The sequence below is a fragment of the Phyllobates terribilis genome, unplaced genomic scaffold (assembly GCF_046119375.1).
Source record: "Phyllobates terribilis strain yellow unplaced genomic scaffold, ASM4611937v1 Scaffold_43__1_contigs__length_10536358, whole genome shotgun sequence".
NCBI classification, from domain to species: domain Eukaryota; kingdom Metazoa; phylum Chordata; class Amphibia; order Anura; family Dendrobatidae; genus Phyllobates; species Phyllobates terribilis.
The window spans coordinates 7381719-7400522 of NW_027362803.1; the positions used below are offsets into that span (position 1 = coordinate 7381719).

General features: G+C 44.6%; 1 protein-coding gene across 1 annotated transcript in view; it reads right to left on the bottom strand.

The window, feature by feature from the left end:
- Positions 1 to 18804, bottom strand: part of LOC141191443 (uncharacterized) — a 46838-nt gene that overhangs the window by 1914 nt on the left and 26120 nt on the right. The window contains exons 8-15 of the mRNA XM_073661337.1: positions 10015 to 10100; positions 9737 to 9925; positions 9532 to 9661; positions 9314 to 9451; positions 8753 to 8841; positions 8574 to 8673; positions 8309 to 8400; positions 8114 to 8225 (exon numbers count right to left, since the gene is read on the bottom strand). Coding sequence (XP_073517438.1) covers positions 8114 to 8225; positions 8309 to 8400; positions 8574 to 8673; positions 8753 to 8841; positions 9314 to 9451; positions 9532 to 9661; positions 9737 to 9925; positions 10015 to 10100 — 936 coding nt within the window. The remainder of the gene's footprint in view (positions 1 to 8113; positions 8226 to 8308; positions 8401 to 8573; positions 8674 to 8752; positions 8842 to 9313; positions 9452 to 9531; positions 9662 to 9736; positions 9926 to 10014; positions 10101 to 18804) is intronic.

Genomic DNA, 18804 nt, shown 5'->3' on the forward strand with positions numbered 1-18804 from the left:
TTTTGCGGACACGCAGCGTAATTGCCGCCATTGACTTGCACTGAAACGCATATTATCCGTGTCAGTACATTTGCACACACGGATAATATGCGTTTCTATGTGCGGATGGTACCCGGGTGTGGAGGACAGGAGACTCTTCTCCAGACCCTGGTAACATAGAAACTGTTAAAAAAAAGAATGAAATAAAAAATAAATATTATATTCACCTTCTGACGGCCCCCCTCTCCTTGTCTTCGCTTGCCTGCAGCTCGCGGTGGACTGAAGGACCTGCGCTGACGCCATAGTCATGTGACGGCAGGTCCTTCAGTGTACCGCGAGCTGCCGGCAAGCCAGGACGGAGCGAAGCAAGACTCCAGGGGCCATCAGAAGGTAAGTATAGATTTATTTTTTGATTTTTTACCATTCTTTAAGGTCACACTATATAAATCCATGCCGGTTGCATGGATATATATAGTGTGACCAAGTTGTCAAGCACTTTCCAAGTGATGCTAAAATCGCCTGGAAAGCGCTTGTCAACCTGCTTGCGGAAATGCATGTGAAGAACGCATCACATCCGCATGTCCCTGGTAGGAAGACGCATGTACAACCCGCATGCGTTTTTTCTGCCAGGGAGATGCAGAAACGGTCAGGAAAAAATCCAGAGCATTTCTGCATTGTGAGCACATAGCCTGAGAGGCTCCTCTGTCCTCCACTCATTACCTGTAGTACTGGCACCTGTTTGAACTTGTTATCAGTATAAAAGACACCTGTCCCCAACCTCAAACAGTCACACTCCAAACTCCACTATGGTGAAGACCAAAGAGCTGTCGAAGGACACCAGAAACAAAATTGTAGCCCTGCACCAGGCTGGGAAGACTGAATCTGCAATAGGCAAGCAGCTTGGTGTGAAGAAATCAACTGTGGGAGCAATAATTAGAGAATGGAAGACATACAAGACCACTGATAATCTCCCTCGATCTGGGGCTCCACACAAGATCTCACCCCGTGGGGTCAAAATGATCTAAAGAAGCAAAAATCCCAGAACCACAAGGGACAACCTAGTGAATGACCTGCAGAGAACTGGGACCAATGTTACACAGGCTACCATTAGTAACACACTCCGACGCCAGGGACGTAGATCCTGCAGTGCCAGACGTGTCCCTCTGCTTAAGCCATTACATGTCTGGGCCCGTCTGAAATTTGCTAGAGAGCATTTGGATGATCCAGAAGAGTATTGGGAGTATGTCATATGGTCAGATGAAACCAAAGTATAACTGTTTGGTAGAAACACAACTCATCGTGTTTGAAGGAGAAAGAATGCTGAGTTACCTCCAAAGAACACCATACAGTTATATGAAAAAGTTTGGGCACCCCTATTAATCTTAAGCTTAAGGTTTTCTAAAAATTGGTGTTTTTGCAACTGCTATTTCAGTTTGATATATGTAATAACTGTTGGACACAGTAATGTTTCTGCCTTGAAATGAGGTTTATTGTACTAACAGAAAATGTGCAATCTGCATTCAAACAAAATTTGACAGGTGCATAAGTATGGGCACCCTTATCATTTTCTTGTTTTAAATACTCCTACCTACTTTCTACTGACTTACTAAAGCACTGTTTTTGGTTTTGTAACCTCATTGAGCTTTGAACTTCATAGCCAGTTGTATGCAATCAAGAGGAAAGCTACTTAAAGTGGCCACTTGCAAGTTGTTCTCCTGTTTGAATCTCATCTGAAGAGTGGCATCATGGGCTCCTCAAAACAACTGTCAAATGATCTGAAAACAAATATTATTCAACATAGTTGGTCAGGGGAAGGATACAAAAAGCTGTCTCAGAGATTTAACCTGTCAGTTTCCACTGTGAGGAACATAGTAGGGAAATGGAAGAACACAGGGACAGTTCTTGTTAAGGCCAGAAGTGGCAGGCCAAGAAAAACATCAGAAAGGCAGAGAAGAAGAATGGTGAGATCAGTCAAGGACAATCCTCAGACCACCTCCAGAGAGCTGCAGCATCAACTTGCTGCAGATGGTGTCACTGTGCATCGGTCAACTATACAATGCACTTTGCACAAGGAGAAGCTGTATGGGAGAGTGATGCGAAAGAAGCCGTTTCTGTAAGCACTCCACAAACAGAGTCGGCTGAGGTATGCAAAAGCACATTTGGAGAAGCCAATTTCTTTTTGGAAGAAGATCCTGTGGACTGATGAAACCAAGATTGAGTTGTTTGGTCATACAAAAAGGCGTTATGCATGGCGGCAAAAAAACACAGCATTCCAAGAAAAACACTTGCTACCCACAGTAAAATTTGGTGGAGGTTCCATCATGCTTTGGGGCTGTGTGGCCAATGCCGGCACCGGGAATCTTGTTAAAGTTGAGGGACGCATGGATTCCACTCAGTATCAGCAGATTCTTGACAATAATGTTCAAGAATCAGTGATCAAGTTGAAGTTACGCAGGGGATGGATCTTTCAGCAAGACAATGATCCAAAACACCGCTCCAAATCTACTCAGGCATTCATGCAGAGGAACAATTACAATGTTCTGGAATGGCCATCCCAGTCCCCAGACCTGAATATCGTGGAACATCTGTGGGATCATTTGAAGAGGGCTGTCCATGCTCGGCGACCATCAAACTTAACTGAACTGGAATTGTTTTGTAAAGAGGAATGGTCAAAAATACCTTCATCCAGGATCCAGGAAATCATTAAAAGCTACAGGAAGCGACTAGAGGCTGTTATTTTTGCAAAAGGAGGATCTACTAAATATTAATGTCACTTTTCTGGTGAGGTGCCCATACTTATGCACCTGTCAAATTTTGTTTGAATGCAGATTGCACATTTTCTGTTAGTACAATAAACCTCATTTCAAGGCAGAAACATTACTGTGTCCAACAGTTATAACATATATCAAACTGAAATAGCTGTTGCAAAAACACCAATTTTTATAAAACATTAAGCTTAAGATTAATAGGGGTGCCCAAACTTTTTCATATAACTGTACGTACTGTGAAGCATGGGGGTGGCAACATCATGCTTTTGGGCTGTTTCTCTGCCAAGGGACCAGGACAACTGATCCGTGTACATGAAAGAATGAATAGGGCCATGTATCGTGAGATTTTGAGTGCAAACCTCCTTCCATCAGCAAGGGCATTATAGATGAAACGCATGACAATGATCCCAAGCACACCGCCAGGGCAACGAAGGAGTGGCTTCGTAAGAAGCATTTCATGGTCCTGGAGTGGCCTAGCCAGTCTCCAGATCTAAACCCTATAGAAAACCTTTGGAGCGAGGTGAAAGTCTGTGTTGCCCAGCAACAGCCCCAAAACATCACTGCTCTAGAGGAGATCTGAATGGAGCCAACATACCAGCAACAGTGTGTGCCAACCTTGTGAAGATTTACAGAAAATTTTAAAACAATTTCTTTCCAAATCAGACAATGTGATTTTCAGGATTTGTTTTCTCATTTTGTCTCTCATAGTTGAGGTCTACCTATGATGTCAATTACAGGCCTCGCTCATCTTTATAAGTGGGAGAACTTGCACAATTGGTGGCTGACTAAATACTTTTTTTCACCACTGTATCACTAAATGTAAAATTCACATCAACAATTGAATCAAATCTATTTGTGATATGTCTCCACCTAGTGGTGCATTATGAATAGATTCAAAACAGTGCATAAATAGAAATTATGAAACGGTATACTGTGCGGATGAATACATAATCATATTAATCTAAGACCATTTGATAATTTCTATTTATGCACTTTTTGGGGTTTTTAGGAGTTTAAAATTCTTCGGTTTCATTTATGTACATTAAATACTTAGATAATTAACACTTCTTAAAAAGACACGCAATCTATTTGTACTTACCTGTTATTTATCCCTGAAGTAGGTCTTTATCTGAATTTATAAATTAGGTGTATTGTAATTTAATTGTTTCAGTAAAGATTTATCTATTTAATTCTTAACAACCACAAGCCAACGGGAGAGAATAAATAAGGGTGCCGTCATGGGTTTCGGGAAAATCAAAATTATCCGTAAGTAGATATCATTTTTCCCTCATTCATGACAGCACCTGAGAATCGATAAAGAAATCCTCTGACAGGGAGTACTTGTAAAATCTTACACCTCAAGAAAGATCCCAAGAAAATCCTAGTTTAACAGACAGTGCTTAAGAAAAACAGATAGTAAAAGTTCTAGATAAGATTCGGAGCTCTGACAAAGAAAGGGTCCACAAACTCACTTTTTTTTTTTTTAAAGGGAGAGGATCTATATCTATAGATGCATGCTTGGTTATCTTCCTGCATTTACTTATATTCTGTACTTGTTAAACCAATTAACCAACAACTAAAGTGTTGAGGAACTGACACAAACTTAGTATGTTAATGGAAGCAGAAGTCAAGTGATCCAAGGAACCTGTTATGCCTAAGCCCTGGAGTAGGGAGCAAAGTGGGGTGACAGCAGAAACAAGAAACAACTGTATCTGACCAAAAAAATGTAAACAGTAATCTAAATATTGTTGCAATTTCTATATTAAAATAAGGCCTGCTATGGCCAATATCTTGAACCTTAAAGAATCCCTGTTTATGACATTAGAACATAATTAATTAGCAATTTGCAAATTAATTTTTAACAAGAACCCCCTATGGCGGTTGAAAAAAAACACCAATCTGCACTCGTTGGCTTAGTGAACACTTAAGTATGCTGACCAAAAACTGAAAGATTAGTATTTCCAAATGGTATTAGTATGTCCAATCCATTTCATGACTCCAACAAGGAGGATTAACTGGACTTACTCTGGTTTTATTCGGCTTACCACGACCATGTCCATCTTACAACTCTAGGAGGAAAAACTGGAACGACCAGTCCACTTTTTGGTTCCAAACTAGGAGGATTAACTGGGCATATTATGGTTTTATTCATTTTAGCACAACCATGACCATATTACAACTACAACCAGGAGGATAAACTGGGGCATAGATGTTTATCGATAAAGAAAAGCAGAAAGACTGTCAGCTCATCCTCGTGGCAATCCAATGCTCGGAATCAGCAGTGTGGCAGAAGTCCAATAGGAGAAAGTAATGTTCCAGCGTCCAGATCCAATTAAAAACTTGTATGTTTATTGTAAAAAAAAAAAAAAAAAAAATCACCCTAGGTCACCAACCAACCATATTATATCCTACAGCAAACGCGTTTCAGACCTGCGTCTTTAATCATGCAAGTAGAACCCAAATCACGAAGATTTGGTCAGTGCCCAAATATTTCTTTACCTAAATGTAGTTGGTTTACCAGATAAAATGCTGATTAGTTCATTTTAAACCTCCAAACATAGGAAAAATAACAGGGCTGACTTGATTTAGTGCAATATGCACATCCCAATGCACACCTGCATTTTGGCCCCCTCTTTACTTTCAACAGACCCCAGTATCATATGGAATTCATCCTTCACCAAGCTCGGCGACACTGAGCTGCAGGCAAAGAAAAGGTAAAATCTAACATATCGTGGGGCAGTAATGAAAAAACAGACCTACTAAGCCAAGAGTCAGCTGGCTAACTAGGCAAAGCCACATGGCCTAAAGTTAAGGCATATCACTAAAGGTCATACTCAGGCAAAGGCCACATCAAGCCAAGCCATACGGCAGAAATAGCAGGACATACAGACAACACCAGGCCGCATCTAAACACGAGGACTAACCCCCAGGCCACCATCAACTCTGAGTGCACAGGCCCGGCACCAACCATGAGGCCACAGGCTCCACACAAAGCATGAAGTTGTAGGCCAAACATCAAATTTGAGGCAGTAGGTACTGTAAACGTGAAATCTAACTTTCCCAAAGTGAATGATAATATTTCAGCGCCCAACTGGGTCAATGTACTCACTGCGATTCTTGCCAGAAGTTGCGGTACAACACCCTATAGGTATTCTATGATGAATGGCTGCTCAAGGCTCCTCTGTCTGCAGGACAGGAAACCACTGAAAGAGGAATTGGGAGTGGCCTTTTTATTTTTTTGGCTCTTGGCTTCCTGTCCAGTGATGGGGCAGATTCCCCTGTGTCTCAGGTGCTGTCAAGGGTGGTGGGAAAAAATGATTCCATTGAGATTACAGATTTCTGATATGGATGAAAACATGACCATACAGTACCATCTTGCCTGAACTGCTGCTCTGCTCAGTGGCGTGACTAAAATCCGAAGGGCCCTCAGTGCAAGATTTGGACCAGGCTCCGATGCAAGATTCTGAAGCACTGCTATGAATAGCACAGGCAATCGCTTGATCGCCGCTTCAAGTCTCCTAAGGGGACCACTAAATAAAAGTGAAAAAAAAAAACCCCAAAACACAAGTTCAAAACACTCCCTTTTTGCCCCATTGAAAAAATAAACAAACAAATACACATAATTTGTATTGCTGCATTCAGAAAAGTCTGATCAAAATATAAAATAAAAATAAATGAATCTAATTGATTAACAGCATAAAGAGAGAATAAATAAAAAGAATAAATAAAATAAAAAAATATCGAACAGCCAGATTAGGCTTTTTTGGCTACTGCAACATTGCAATAAAATGCAATAATGGGCGATCAAAATATCATATCTACACCAAAATGGTACTAATAAATACGTCAGCTCAGGGCACAAAAAAAAAAAATAAGAAAAAAATCATCGCCCGGCCAAAGATCTTGAAAAATAGAGATGCTAGAGGTCTTGGAAAATGGTGACAAAATGAAAAAAAAAAATTTCATAGAAATATCAGAATTTTTTTTTCACTTAAATAAAAAATAAGCTATGCATGTTTGGTATCGGTGTACTTGTACTGACCTGGGGAATCATATTGCCAGGTCAGTCTTACCATATAGTGAACATGGTGAATAAAAAGCAATTGTGGAAGTGCACGTTATTTTGCAATTTCACCGCACTTGGAATTTTTTTTTCCTGTTTGCCAGTACACTATATGGTAAAATCAATGGTGCCATTCAAAATTACAACTGGTTTTGCAAAAAACAAGCCCTCAATTGGCTATATTGAGGGAAAAAAAGTTATGGCTCTTGGAATAAAGGGAGGAAAGACGAGAAACAAAAGTTGCCATTGCGTGAAAGTGTTAAGGAGACCCCAGTCACAAATTACAGACTGTGACAGACTCTGCTCTACAACCACTTCCCTTTAGTGCTGAGGGAGAGCCCATCACTTCTGCACCGCATTGCAAGCCTGTCTGTGCTAAATGGATCGGCAGGAAAAGTAGAAAAGATTTTTTTCCTTCAATACATTGTGCCACCTTAATTTTTTGGATGGCACTCTTGGTGGGTGCCTGCTTCTGTCTTGTGCTGGCTCTGCTCTGTGCCCAGAGTGAAAACAGCAAGATTTCAGGGTTTTACTTTATTAATACAGACAATATAGAAAATTAGAAAAGAAAATAAACCCAAACACAACATAACTAAAAACGTATTATGAATAGTACATATTTTCTGATGATAACATTCAGCGTTGGGGTTAAAGGGAATGTAACAGTTTCAATTCTATATTGTATACATTTTTTCCATAGGAGTGAAAGAAGACAAGATAAGGTATGTAGTAAATGTGGAGGCCCTGGAATTGATAATAGTATATATTTTATGGCTATGTACCCAAGTTACATATATATTGTTTAGAAACGTGGGATAGTGAATTAGAACGAGCATGTATTTAAGGCTTAGGATTATTAACATAAAATCAAGGCATCCACTTTGTTATTTTTGGCCTATAAACTAATTATGAATTACAAGGGCAAAAATCCTGGATAAGAAACTAGATTAGATTGGTGGAGCGCATTGTAAAAGCAATGCATATAGTCATTTAAAAAGCAAGAGGGTGAATGGTTAGAAAATGCAACTTTGGTGACGGAGAGGAGAGCGAGTGGAATAACTTTTTTTCCTTCTATGTATTTTGTTGTATTCGTATATATCGATGTTATATAGTGGAATATAATATGATACTGTGGAAAGTGATAACATGAAAAAAATTGTATGTTTGTCATGGCATGGAGTAAAAATAAAAAAGATAAGTAAATATAAAATAAAAATAAATTATAGTAAAGAAAGTGAAAACTGTTTGAAATAAGGCCAGCCATGAAGGAAACTGGGTTCTGTATTTAGAAACTCTTACTCACTCGGACTGTCATCTGTGGAAGTGTCGTCCTCCATAAGATATTGATCTCCCCTCATATAGGTCTCTTCTTCTCCTCCCACAATACACACTTTAATATCAATCTGGTCTTCCCCCTAAATTTGCATTAATCAACAGAAGTATTATAGTACATGCGTTCATCAAAGCAGACACTTGTTGAGACCTGTGACATAGCTACCTGAGGATCATCATTGTTATATTCCGCTGGAGAATCCTTAGCATACAGAGGACTAGAACAACTTTTTGGTGGACTTCTCTTAATGGATTCATCTGTAAAAGACAAATTCGCACTATTGGCTTAATGCATAAAACACTTTTTGGATATTTTTACCATATTGTCTAACTGCTGTGAAGAATACACTAATATGACAGAAGATCAGTATGAGGCTTCCAGAATTGAGAAGAGACTAAACATGAACATGGGACTGTTCCACTCTTCTAACCTAGGCAGATTTCCTCCTGCTCATAATCCAGATTACTCCTTCCATACAGCTCCTCTTCATCATCTAGAACTTGAACTTTAATAATCTTCAGGTCTTCAACCTGAATAATCAAACATAGAAGCATACTAAAGCGAATGGACCATAATAAACAGGTCAGGTGAAGATTTATTCCCAGTTACCTGATGAGCCTGTGGGGTACAGCAAGTAATTTTGGGACATTCCTTGGAACTAAAACATCTCTCTGATGGATTTCTCTTGTGGGTTCCAACTGTAGGAATCACACACACAGTGAATGAGTACACATCCCATGGACAGGTTTGGAGCTTTTTCTGCAGGAAAGTAATACTTTTTTTTCCAATCTCATAAAACCTTTTTAAAGGAAAAGAGAACATAACTAGTTAGGACTAAACATAGGCCAAGGATATTTCTGTAGCAAGAACTGGCTTGGGGTAACAGAAGCAGCAACATTACATAGATAGCAATCGTCAAACACACAACCCATGTCTTATTTGAAGCAGATGTTTCTGGACTCAGACCTTTGATCTTTTTTCCCCTTTTATAATTATAGGGAAAAGTAACAGAATAAAACACTTTTCTGTATTTAGTGCTCGACACATCTAGAACTTTAAGCTTCCCTGTAAAGTTTACCATGCATCATGTACGTCTCAGTCATTTTCCTCTTTTCTATTATCAACTTGACAATCCTAAGTAATGAAGTAACAGATATTTTACCACAATACCTGGTTTTGAGTTCAGAATTAATTTATTTGCAGATGACACTTTAGCTTGACCCTTCGGACGATCTTGGGACAATTCAGAGACATTTTGATAGTCTTTTGGATTTGGATTTTTTGGCAGATTTTTCTTACTGAATCCATCTGTAGGAAACACATGATGACTGAATACATAGTTTATATGAAATGCTGGGGTATTCTGGCGACATGTGAATTACTCTAACCTGTACTTGGAGACTTGACAGGCTGGGGAATCTCCATAATAAAGTCTTTGTACTGATCCTTGTGACTTTCTAAATACTCCCACTCCTCCATGGAGAAATAGACAGTGACGTCTTGACATCTTACAGTAACCTGACACATGATGATACAGTCAATAACTATTTGCCCCCTCAGATATAATGTCCTGTTATTCCCAGCAGCGCTCACCTCTCCAGTCAGCAGCTCAATGATCTTGTTGGTGAGTGCCAGGATCTTCTTCTGATCATTGTTCTTCTCTTCGGTCAGTGCGTGAGGTGGAGGCTCCATTGGGCTCTGGTTTCCACTCCAACCACTTGAGATGTGCGGTTTGCACAAAGCCTTCATATGTTTACTTGACTTCTTTAATGGTCCATAATTCTAAGTTCCAAAAAAGAGGATATAAAATATTATCTAACAGCATAACCTGTAATGATCTGATGTTGGTCTCATTTCTTCAGAAGCCTCACCTCACCAGTCAGCAAATATATAATCTTAAGGGTAAACTTTAGTATCATCTCCATGTTATCCTTCCTCACTCCATCCATCATGACCCCTCAGCCTGTAAGAGATACAGCAAAATAAATAAATTATATATCTCATATTTTTATCTCTTGAGCTAATTAGATATGCAGTTAATTCTGTATTCTGGTTCAACATCTTGCCCTACATTCCAATTTTTCTTTTCTTAAAGATGTTCTGTACCAGTTAAGATTTAAATGGTCAATTCATTCAAGGGGTTTTCCCATGAACAAAGTTAATTTTAAAATTCATTTTAATCAATAGATCTTGGAATAATAATAAATTCCACAATTGGATGTGTTTAAATAAAATGTTTCTGTGCTGAGATAATCCTATAAATGTGTCCCTGCTGTGTACTGTGTAATGGTTGTGTCTGACGGTACAGGAACATGGTCTGATCATACCACAGCTCCTGGGCAGGGGAGGAAGCTAAAGAGTCTACAGATATTACAGCAGGGGATCACAGCTGATTCTTTTTGTGAGATAAAGCATTTTCCTGCCTGTTTTTAAAAAATGTTACTGGATAACATCTGATATAATGGGACCCACATTCTCCACAACACCTCAATCCATAGAACAGTACATCACATAGCTCAGGGACAACCCAGATGTTTGTTTCATTCATTTTAAATGGACAATGCATGCTGGAAAATGAGGGAAAGGAAGTTCCAGCTCCTAAAATGCTGGCTGTAAGCCAACAAGGAATAGTATAATCAGAGTGGATGGCAAATTACATAACATGAAAATCAAGATAGTTCCTTGCTATATTAAAGAGGTTGTCCGCTACTTTTACATTGATGGCCTATACTTAGGACAGGCCATCATTGTTTGATTGGCCGGGGTCAGACACCATCCCCCCCCCCCAATCAGCTGTCACCGTTGCCGGCAGAGGCCGCCGGCCGAAACTACTTAATTGCTGAGCTTGTAGTGGCTGCCCCGCGGGGGCCTGCACATCCATCTCTTATTGATTTGAGATCGTGGGGGTGCCGGGTCTCGGACCCCGGGCGATCAGACATTGATGGCCTGTCCGAAGGATAAGTCATCAATGTAAAAGTAGTGGACAACTTCTTTAACTAGTATGTGCACCAATTCTGTGACTTCCACACTTGCTTATTTGATTCCTCACAATGCCTTTTTTGTGTTGAGCTTCCAGTTTGCTTTATAACCCAGTCCAGGCTGATACATTTCAACAACCTTCTCTTTTGAACCCTCCTGGTAGAGTGTTCATTGAGTACTTTACATGAGGGCAGTGTCTGACTGCATGGCTGCCGAGTTAGGCCAATCACCAGGTCCATGAGCGGGGTTTTTGTTCTTTCCATAAAGAGCATAATAGCCCAAACTGTAAGAACATATTCTTCATTATACCTAAATAGCTATGGCACACAACAGCAACTAAGTTATTACTATGATGTGGATACTTCATGTAGAATATCACAAGCCCAGCACTTTGTGTATGGTTCCTGGCAAAAAGAAACCCAGCCTGGGCAAGTAGCAATACCGTCCAGATGCTCCAGCGAGCCCTGCTTCACCAGCGGCACAGGTGACAGAATACAGTCCACTGATGGTTAATGTAAAATGGTGCTGAATTCCAGTTCTCCTGTAATATGATGGATAGAACACTGCATCCCACTCCTCCTGCGTTATCAATCCTACAGACAGGACGCTACATCATCAATCCTACAGACAAGACGCAGCATCCCACTCCTCCTGCGTCATCAATCCTACAGACAGGACGCTGCATCCCACTCCTCCTGCGTCATCAATCCTACAGACAGGACGCTGCATCCCAATCCTCCTGCGTCATCAATCCTACAGACAAGACGCAGCATCCCACTCCTCCTGCGTCATCAATCCTACAGACAGGACGCTGCATCCCAATCCTCCTGCGTCATCAATCCTACAGACAGGACGCTGCATCCCACTCCTCCTGCGTCATCAATCCTACAGACAGGACGCTGCATCCCACTCCTCCTGCGTCATCAATCCTACAGTTAGGACACTGCATCCCACTCCTCCTGCGTCATCAATCCTACAGACAGAACACTGCATCCCACTCCTCCTGCGTCATCAAACCTACAGACAGGACGCTGCATCCCACTTCTCCTGCGTCATCAATCCTACAGACAGGACGCTGCATCCCACTCCTCCTGCGTCATCGATCCTACAGACAGGATGCTGCATCCCACTCCTCCTGCGTCATCGATCCTACAGACAGGATGCTGCATCCCACTCCTCCTGCGTCATCGATCCTACAGACAAGACGCTGCATCCCACTCCTCCTGCGTCATCAATCCTACAGACAAGACGCTGCATCCCACTCCTCCTGCGTCATCAATCCTACAGACAGGACACTGCATCCCACTCCTCCTGCGTCATCAACCCTACAGACAAGAACCTGCATCCCACTCCTCCTGCATCATCAATCCTACAGACAGGACACTGCATCCCACTCCTCCTGTGTCATCAATCCTACAGACAAGAACCTGCATCCCACTCCTCCTGCATCATCAATCCTACAGACAGGACGCTACATCCCACTCCTCCTGCGTCATCAATCCTACAGACAGGACACTACATCATCAATCCTACAGACAGGACACTGCATCCCACTCCTCCTGCGTCATCAATCCTACAGACAGGACGCTACATCATCAATCCTACAGACAGGACACTGCATCCCACTCCTCCTGCGTCATCGATCCTACAGACAAGACGCTGCATCCCACTCCTCCTGCGTCATCAATCCTACAGACAGGACACTGCATCCCAGTCCTCCTGCGTCATCAATCCTACAGACAGGACACTGCATCCCACTCCTCCTACGTCATCAATCCTACAGACAGGACACTGCATCGCACTCCTCCTGCGTCATCAATCCTACAGACAGGACGCTGCATCTCACTCCTCATGCGTCATCAATCCTACAGACAGGACGCTACATCCCACTCCTCCTGCGTCATCAATCCTACAGACAGGACGCTGCATCCCAATCCTCCTGCGTCATCAATCCTACAGACAAGACGCAGCATCCCACTCCTCCTGCGTCATCAATCCTACAGACAGGACGCTGCATCCCAATCCTCCTGCGTCATCAATCCTACAGACAGGACGCTGCATCCCACTCCTCCTGCGTCATCAATCCTACAGACAGGACGCTGCATCCCACTCCTCCTGCGTCATCAATCCTACAGTTAGGACACTGCATCCCACTCCTCCTGCGTCATCAATCCTACAGACAGAACACTGCATCCCACTCCTCCTGCGTCATCAATCCTACAGACAGGACGCTGCATCCCACTTCTCCTGCGTCATCAATCCTACAGACAGGACGCTGCATCCCACTCCTCCTGCGTCATCGATCCTACAGACAGGATGCTGCATCCCACTCCTCCTGCGTCATCGATCCTACAGACAAGACGCTGCATCCCACTCCTCCTGCGTCATCAATCCTACAGACAAGACGCTGCATCCCACTCCTCCTGCGTCATCAATCCTACAGACAGGACACTGCATCCCACTCCTCCTGCGTCATCAACCCTACAGACAAGAACCTGCATCCCACTCCTCCTGCATCATCAATCCTACAGACAGGACACTGCATCCCACTCCTCCTGTGTCATCAATCCTACAGACAAGAACCTGCATCCCACTCCTCCTGCATCATCAATCCTACAGACAGGACGCTACATCCCACTCCTCCTGCGTCATCAATCCTACAGACAGGACACTACATCATCAATCCTACAGACAGGACACTGCATCCCACTCCTCCTGCGTCATCAATCCTACAGACAGGACGCTACATCATCAATCCTACAGACAGGACACTGCATCCCACTCCTCCTGCGTCATCGATCCTACAGACAGGACGCTGCATCCCACTCCTCCTGCGTCATCAATCCTACAGACAGGACACTGCATCCCAGTCCTCCTGCGTCATCAATCCTACAGACAGGACACTGCATCCCACTCCTCCTACGTCATCAATCCTACAGACAGGACACTGCATCCCACTACTCCTGCGTCATCAATCCTACAGACAGGAAGCTGCATCCCACTCCTCCTGCATCATCAATCCTACAGACAGGACACTGCATCCCACTCCTCCTGCGTCATCAATCCTACAGACAAGAACCTGCATCCCACTCCTCCTGCATCATCAATCCTACAGACAGGACGCTACATCCCACTCCTCCTGCATCATCAATCCTACAGACAGGACACTGCATCATCAATCCTACAGACAGGACACTGCATCCCACTCCTCCTGCGTCATCAATCCTACAGACAGGACACTGCATCCCACTCCTCCTGCGTAATCAATCCTACAGACAGGACACTGCATCATCAATCCTACAGACAGGACACTGCATCATCAATCCTACAGACAGGACACTGCATCATCAATCCTACAGACAGGACACTGCATCATCAATCCTACAGACAGGACACTGCATCATCAATCCTACATACAGGACACTGCATCATCAATCCTACAGACAGGACACTGCATCATCAATCCTACAGACAGGACACTGCATCATCAATCCTACAGACAGGACACTGCATCCCACTCCTCCTGCGTCATCAATCCTACAGACAGGACACTGCATCATCAATCCTACAGACAAGACGCTGCATCCCACTCCTCCTGCGTCATCAATCCTACAGACAAGACGCTGCATCCCACTCCTCCTGCGTCATCGATCCTACAGACAGGACACTGCATCCCACTCCTCCTGCGTCATCAATCCTACAGACAGGACACTGCATCCCAGTCCTCCTGCGTCATCAATCCTACAGACAGGACACTGCATCCCACTCCTCCTACGTCATCAATCCTACAGACAGGACACTGCATCGCACTCCTCCTGCGTCATCAATCCTACAGACAGGACGCTGCATCTCACTCCTCATGCGTCATCAATCCTACAGACAGGACGCTACATCCCACTCCTCCTGCGTCATCAATCCTACAGAAAGGACACTGCATCATCAATCCTACAGACAAGAACCAGCATCCCACTCATCCTGCGTCATCAATCCTACAGACAGGACGCTACATCCCACTCCTCCTGCGTCATCAATCCTACAGAAAGGACACTGCATCATCAATCCTACAGACAAGAACCAGCATCCCACTCATCCTGCGTCATCAATCCTACAGACAGGACACTGCATCCCACTCCTCCTGCGTCATCAATCCTACAGACAGGACACTGCATCCCAGTCCTCCTGCGTCATCAATCCTACAGACAGGACACTGCATCCCACTCCTCCTACGTCATCAATCCTACAGACAGGACACTGCATCGCACTCCTCCTGCGTCATCAATCCTACAGACAGGATGCTGCATCTCACTCCTCATGCGTCATCAATCCTACAGACAGGACGCTACATCCCACTCCTCCTGCGTCATCAATCCTACAGAAAGGACACTGCATCATCAATCCTACAGACAAGAACCAGCATCCCACTCATCCTGCGTCATCAATCCTACAGACAGGACGCTACATCCCACTCCTCCTGCGTCATCAATCCTACAGAAAGGACACTGCATCATCAATCCTACAGACAAGAACCAGCATCCCACTCATCCTGCATCATCAATCCTACAGACAGGACACTGCATCCCACTCCTCCTGCGTCATCAATCCTACAGACAGGACACTGCATCCCAGTCCTCCTGCGTCATCAATCCTACAGACAGGACACTGCATCCCACTCCTCCTACGTCATCAATCCTACAGACAGGACACTGCATCGCACTCCTCCTGCGTCATCAATCCTACAGACAGGACGCTGCATCTCACTCCTCATGCGTCATCAATCCTACAGACAGGACGCTACATCCCACTCCTCCTGCGTCATCAATCCTACAGAAAGGACACTGCATCATCAATCCTACAGACAAGAACCAGCATCCCACTCATCCTGCGTCATCAATCCTACAGACAGGACGCTACATCCCACTCCTCCTGCGTCATCAATCCTACAGAAAGGACACTGCATCATCAATCCTACAGACAAGAACCAGCATCCCACTCATCCTGCGTCATCAATCCTACAGACAGGACGCTGCATCCCACTCCTCCTGCGTCATCGATCCTACAGACAGGATGCTGCATCCCACTCCTCCTGCGTCATCGATCCTACAGACAAGACGCTGCATCCCACTCCTCCTGCGTCATCAATCCTACAGACAAGACGCTGCATCCCACTCCTCCTGCGTCATCAATCCTACAGACAGGACACTGCATCCCACTCCTCCTGCGTCATCAACCCTACAGACAAGAACCTGCATCCCACTCCTCCTGCATCATCAATCCTACAGACAGGACACTGCATCCCACTCCTCCTGTGTCATCAATCCTACAGACAAGAACCTGCATCCCACTCCTCCTGCATCATCAATCCTACAGACAGGACGCTACATCCCACTCCTCCTGCGTCATCAATCCTACAGACAGGACACTGCATCATCAATCCTACAGACAAGAACCAGCATCCCACTCATCCTGCGTCATCAATCCTACAGACAGGACACTGCATCCCACTCCTCCTGCGTCATCAATCCTACAGACAGGACACTGCATCCCAGTCCTCCTGCGTCATCAATCCTACAGACAGGACACTGCATCCCACTCCTCCTACGTCATCAATCCTACAGACAGGACACTGCATCGCACTCCTCCTGCGTCATCAATCCTACAGACAGGACGCTGCATCTCACTCCTCATGCGTCATCAATCCTACAGACAGGACGCTACATCCCACTCCTCCTGCGTCATCAATCCTACAGAAAGGACACTGCATCATCAATCCTACAGACAAGAACCAGCATCCCACTCATCCTGCGTCATCAATCCTACAGACAGGACGCTACATCCCACTCCTCCTGCGTCATCAATCCTACAGAAAGGACACTGCAACATCAATCCTACAGACAAGAACCAGCATCCCACTCATCCTGCGTCATCAATCCTACAGACAGGACACTGCATCCCACTCCTCCTGCGTCATCAATCCTACAGACAGGACACTGCATCCCAGTCCTCCTGCGTCATCAATCCTACAGACAGGACACTGCATCCCACTCCTCCTACGTCATCAATCCTACAGACAGGACACTGCATCGCACTCCTCCTGCGTCATCAATCCTACAGACAGGACACTGCATCTCACTCCTCATGCGTCATCAATCCTACAGACAGGACGCTGCATCTCACTCCTCATGCGTCATCAATCCTACAGACAGGACGCTACATCCCACTCCTCCTGCGTCATCAATCCTACAGAAAGGACACTGCATCATCAATCCTACAGACAAGAACCAGCATCCCACTCATCCTGCGTCATCAATCCTACAGACAGGACGCTACATCCCACTCCTCCTGCGTCATCAATCCTACAGAAAGGACACTGCATCATCAATCCTACAGACAAGAACCAGCATCCCACTCATCCTGCGTCATCAATCCTACAGACAGGACACTGCATCCCAGTCCTCCTGCGTCATCAATCCTACAGACAGGACACTGCATCCCACTCCTCCTACGTCATCAATCCTACAGACAGGACACTGCATCGCACTCCTCCTGCGTCATCAATCCTACAGACAGGACGCTGCATCTCACTCCTCATGCGTCATCAATCCTACAGACAGGACGCTACATCCCACTCCTCCTGCGTCATCAATCCTACAGAAAGGACACTGCATCATCAATCCTACAGACAAGAACCAGCATCCCACTCATCCTGCGTCATCAATCCTACAGACAGGACGCTACATCCCACTCCTCCTGCGTCATCAATCCTACAGAAAGGACACTGCATCATCAATCCTACAGACAAGAACCAGCATCCCACTCATCCTGCGTCATCAATCCTACAGACAGGACACTGCATCCCACTCCTCCTGCGTAATCAATCCTACAGACAGGCCACTGCATCCCACTCCTCCTGCGTCATCAATCCTACAGACAGGACACTGCATCCCACTCCTCCTGCGTCATCAATCCTACAGACAGGACACTGCATCCCACTCCTCCTGCGTAATCAATCCTACAGACAGGACACTACATCCCACTCTCCCTGCGTCATCAATCCTACAGACAGGACGCTGCATCATCAATCCTACAGACAGGACACTACATCCCACTCCTGCTGCACCAGCACACTTTGCTTCCCATGTGATATATCACAGACAGACCTATGGTCACTTCTCAGTGGTAAATCATGCAGACACTACAGTCTCCTCCTGCTGTGGCATACATGGAGGCAGAGAGACATCTTCCAAACCTGAGGACACTACAACCCACTGCTCCTGCACTCCATCGCCCATTCTGCTCTCCCTGTGGCCATCCCGCAGACGAGCCCCTATTCTGCTCCCGGAGTGGTACGCTCCACTCCTCCTGCAGCACAAGCCCGTTACCTGCACCTCCTCTTTGTTACCGGCACCTCCTCTTTGTTGCCTGCACTTCCTGTCTCCGTTATTTTCCTGAATGCAGGTGGTAACGTTAGCTGCCTGGCCACACCCCTTCACTTAGTCAGCTCCCTTTCATTTTCTGCTGTGCAGTGCCCATATATGGGTAGAGTGACGTCGTTGTGTTGCCCTAGTTACAGTAACCTGGGTAAAGCTTCTCATTTAAAAATCTGTCCTCAAGGCAGGAGAATGGCAGCCATTTTCTTGTGGTCCCATCATGTAATGTACCACTATGCAATAGCTAGCCTAACT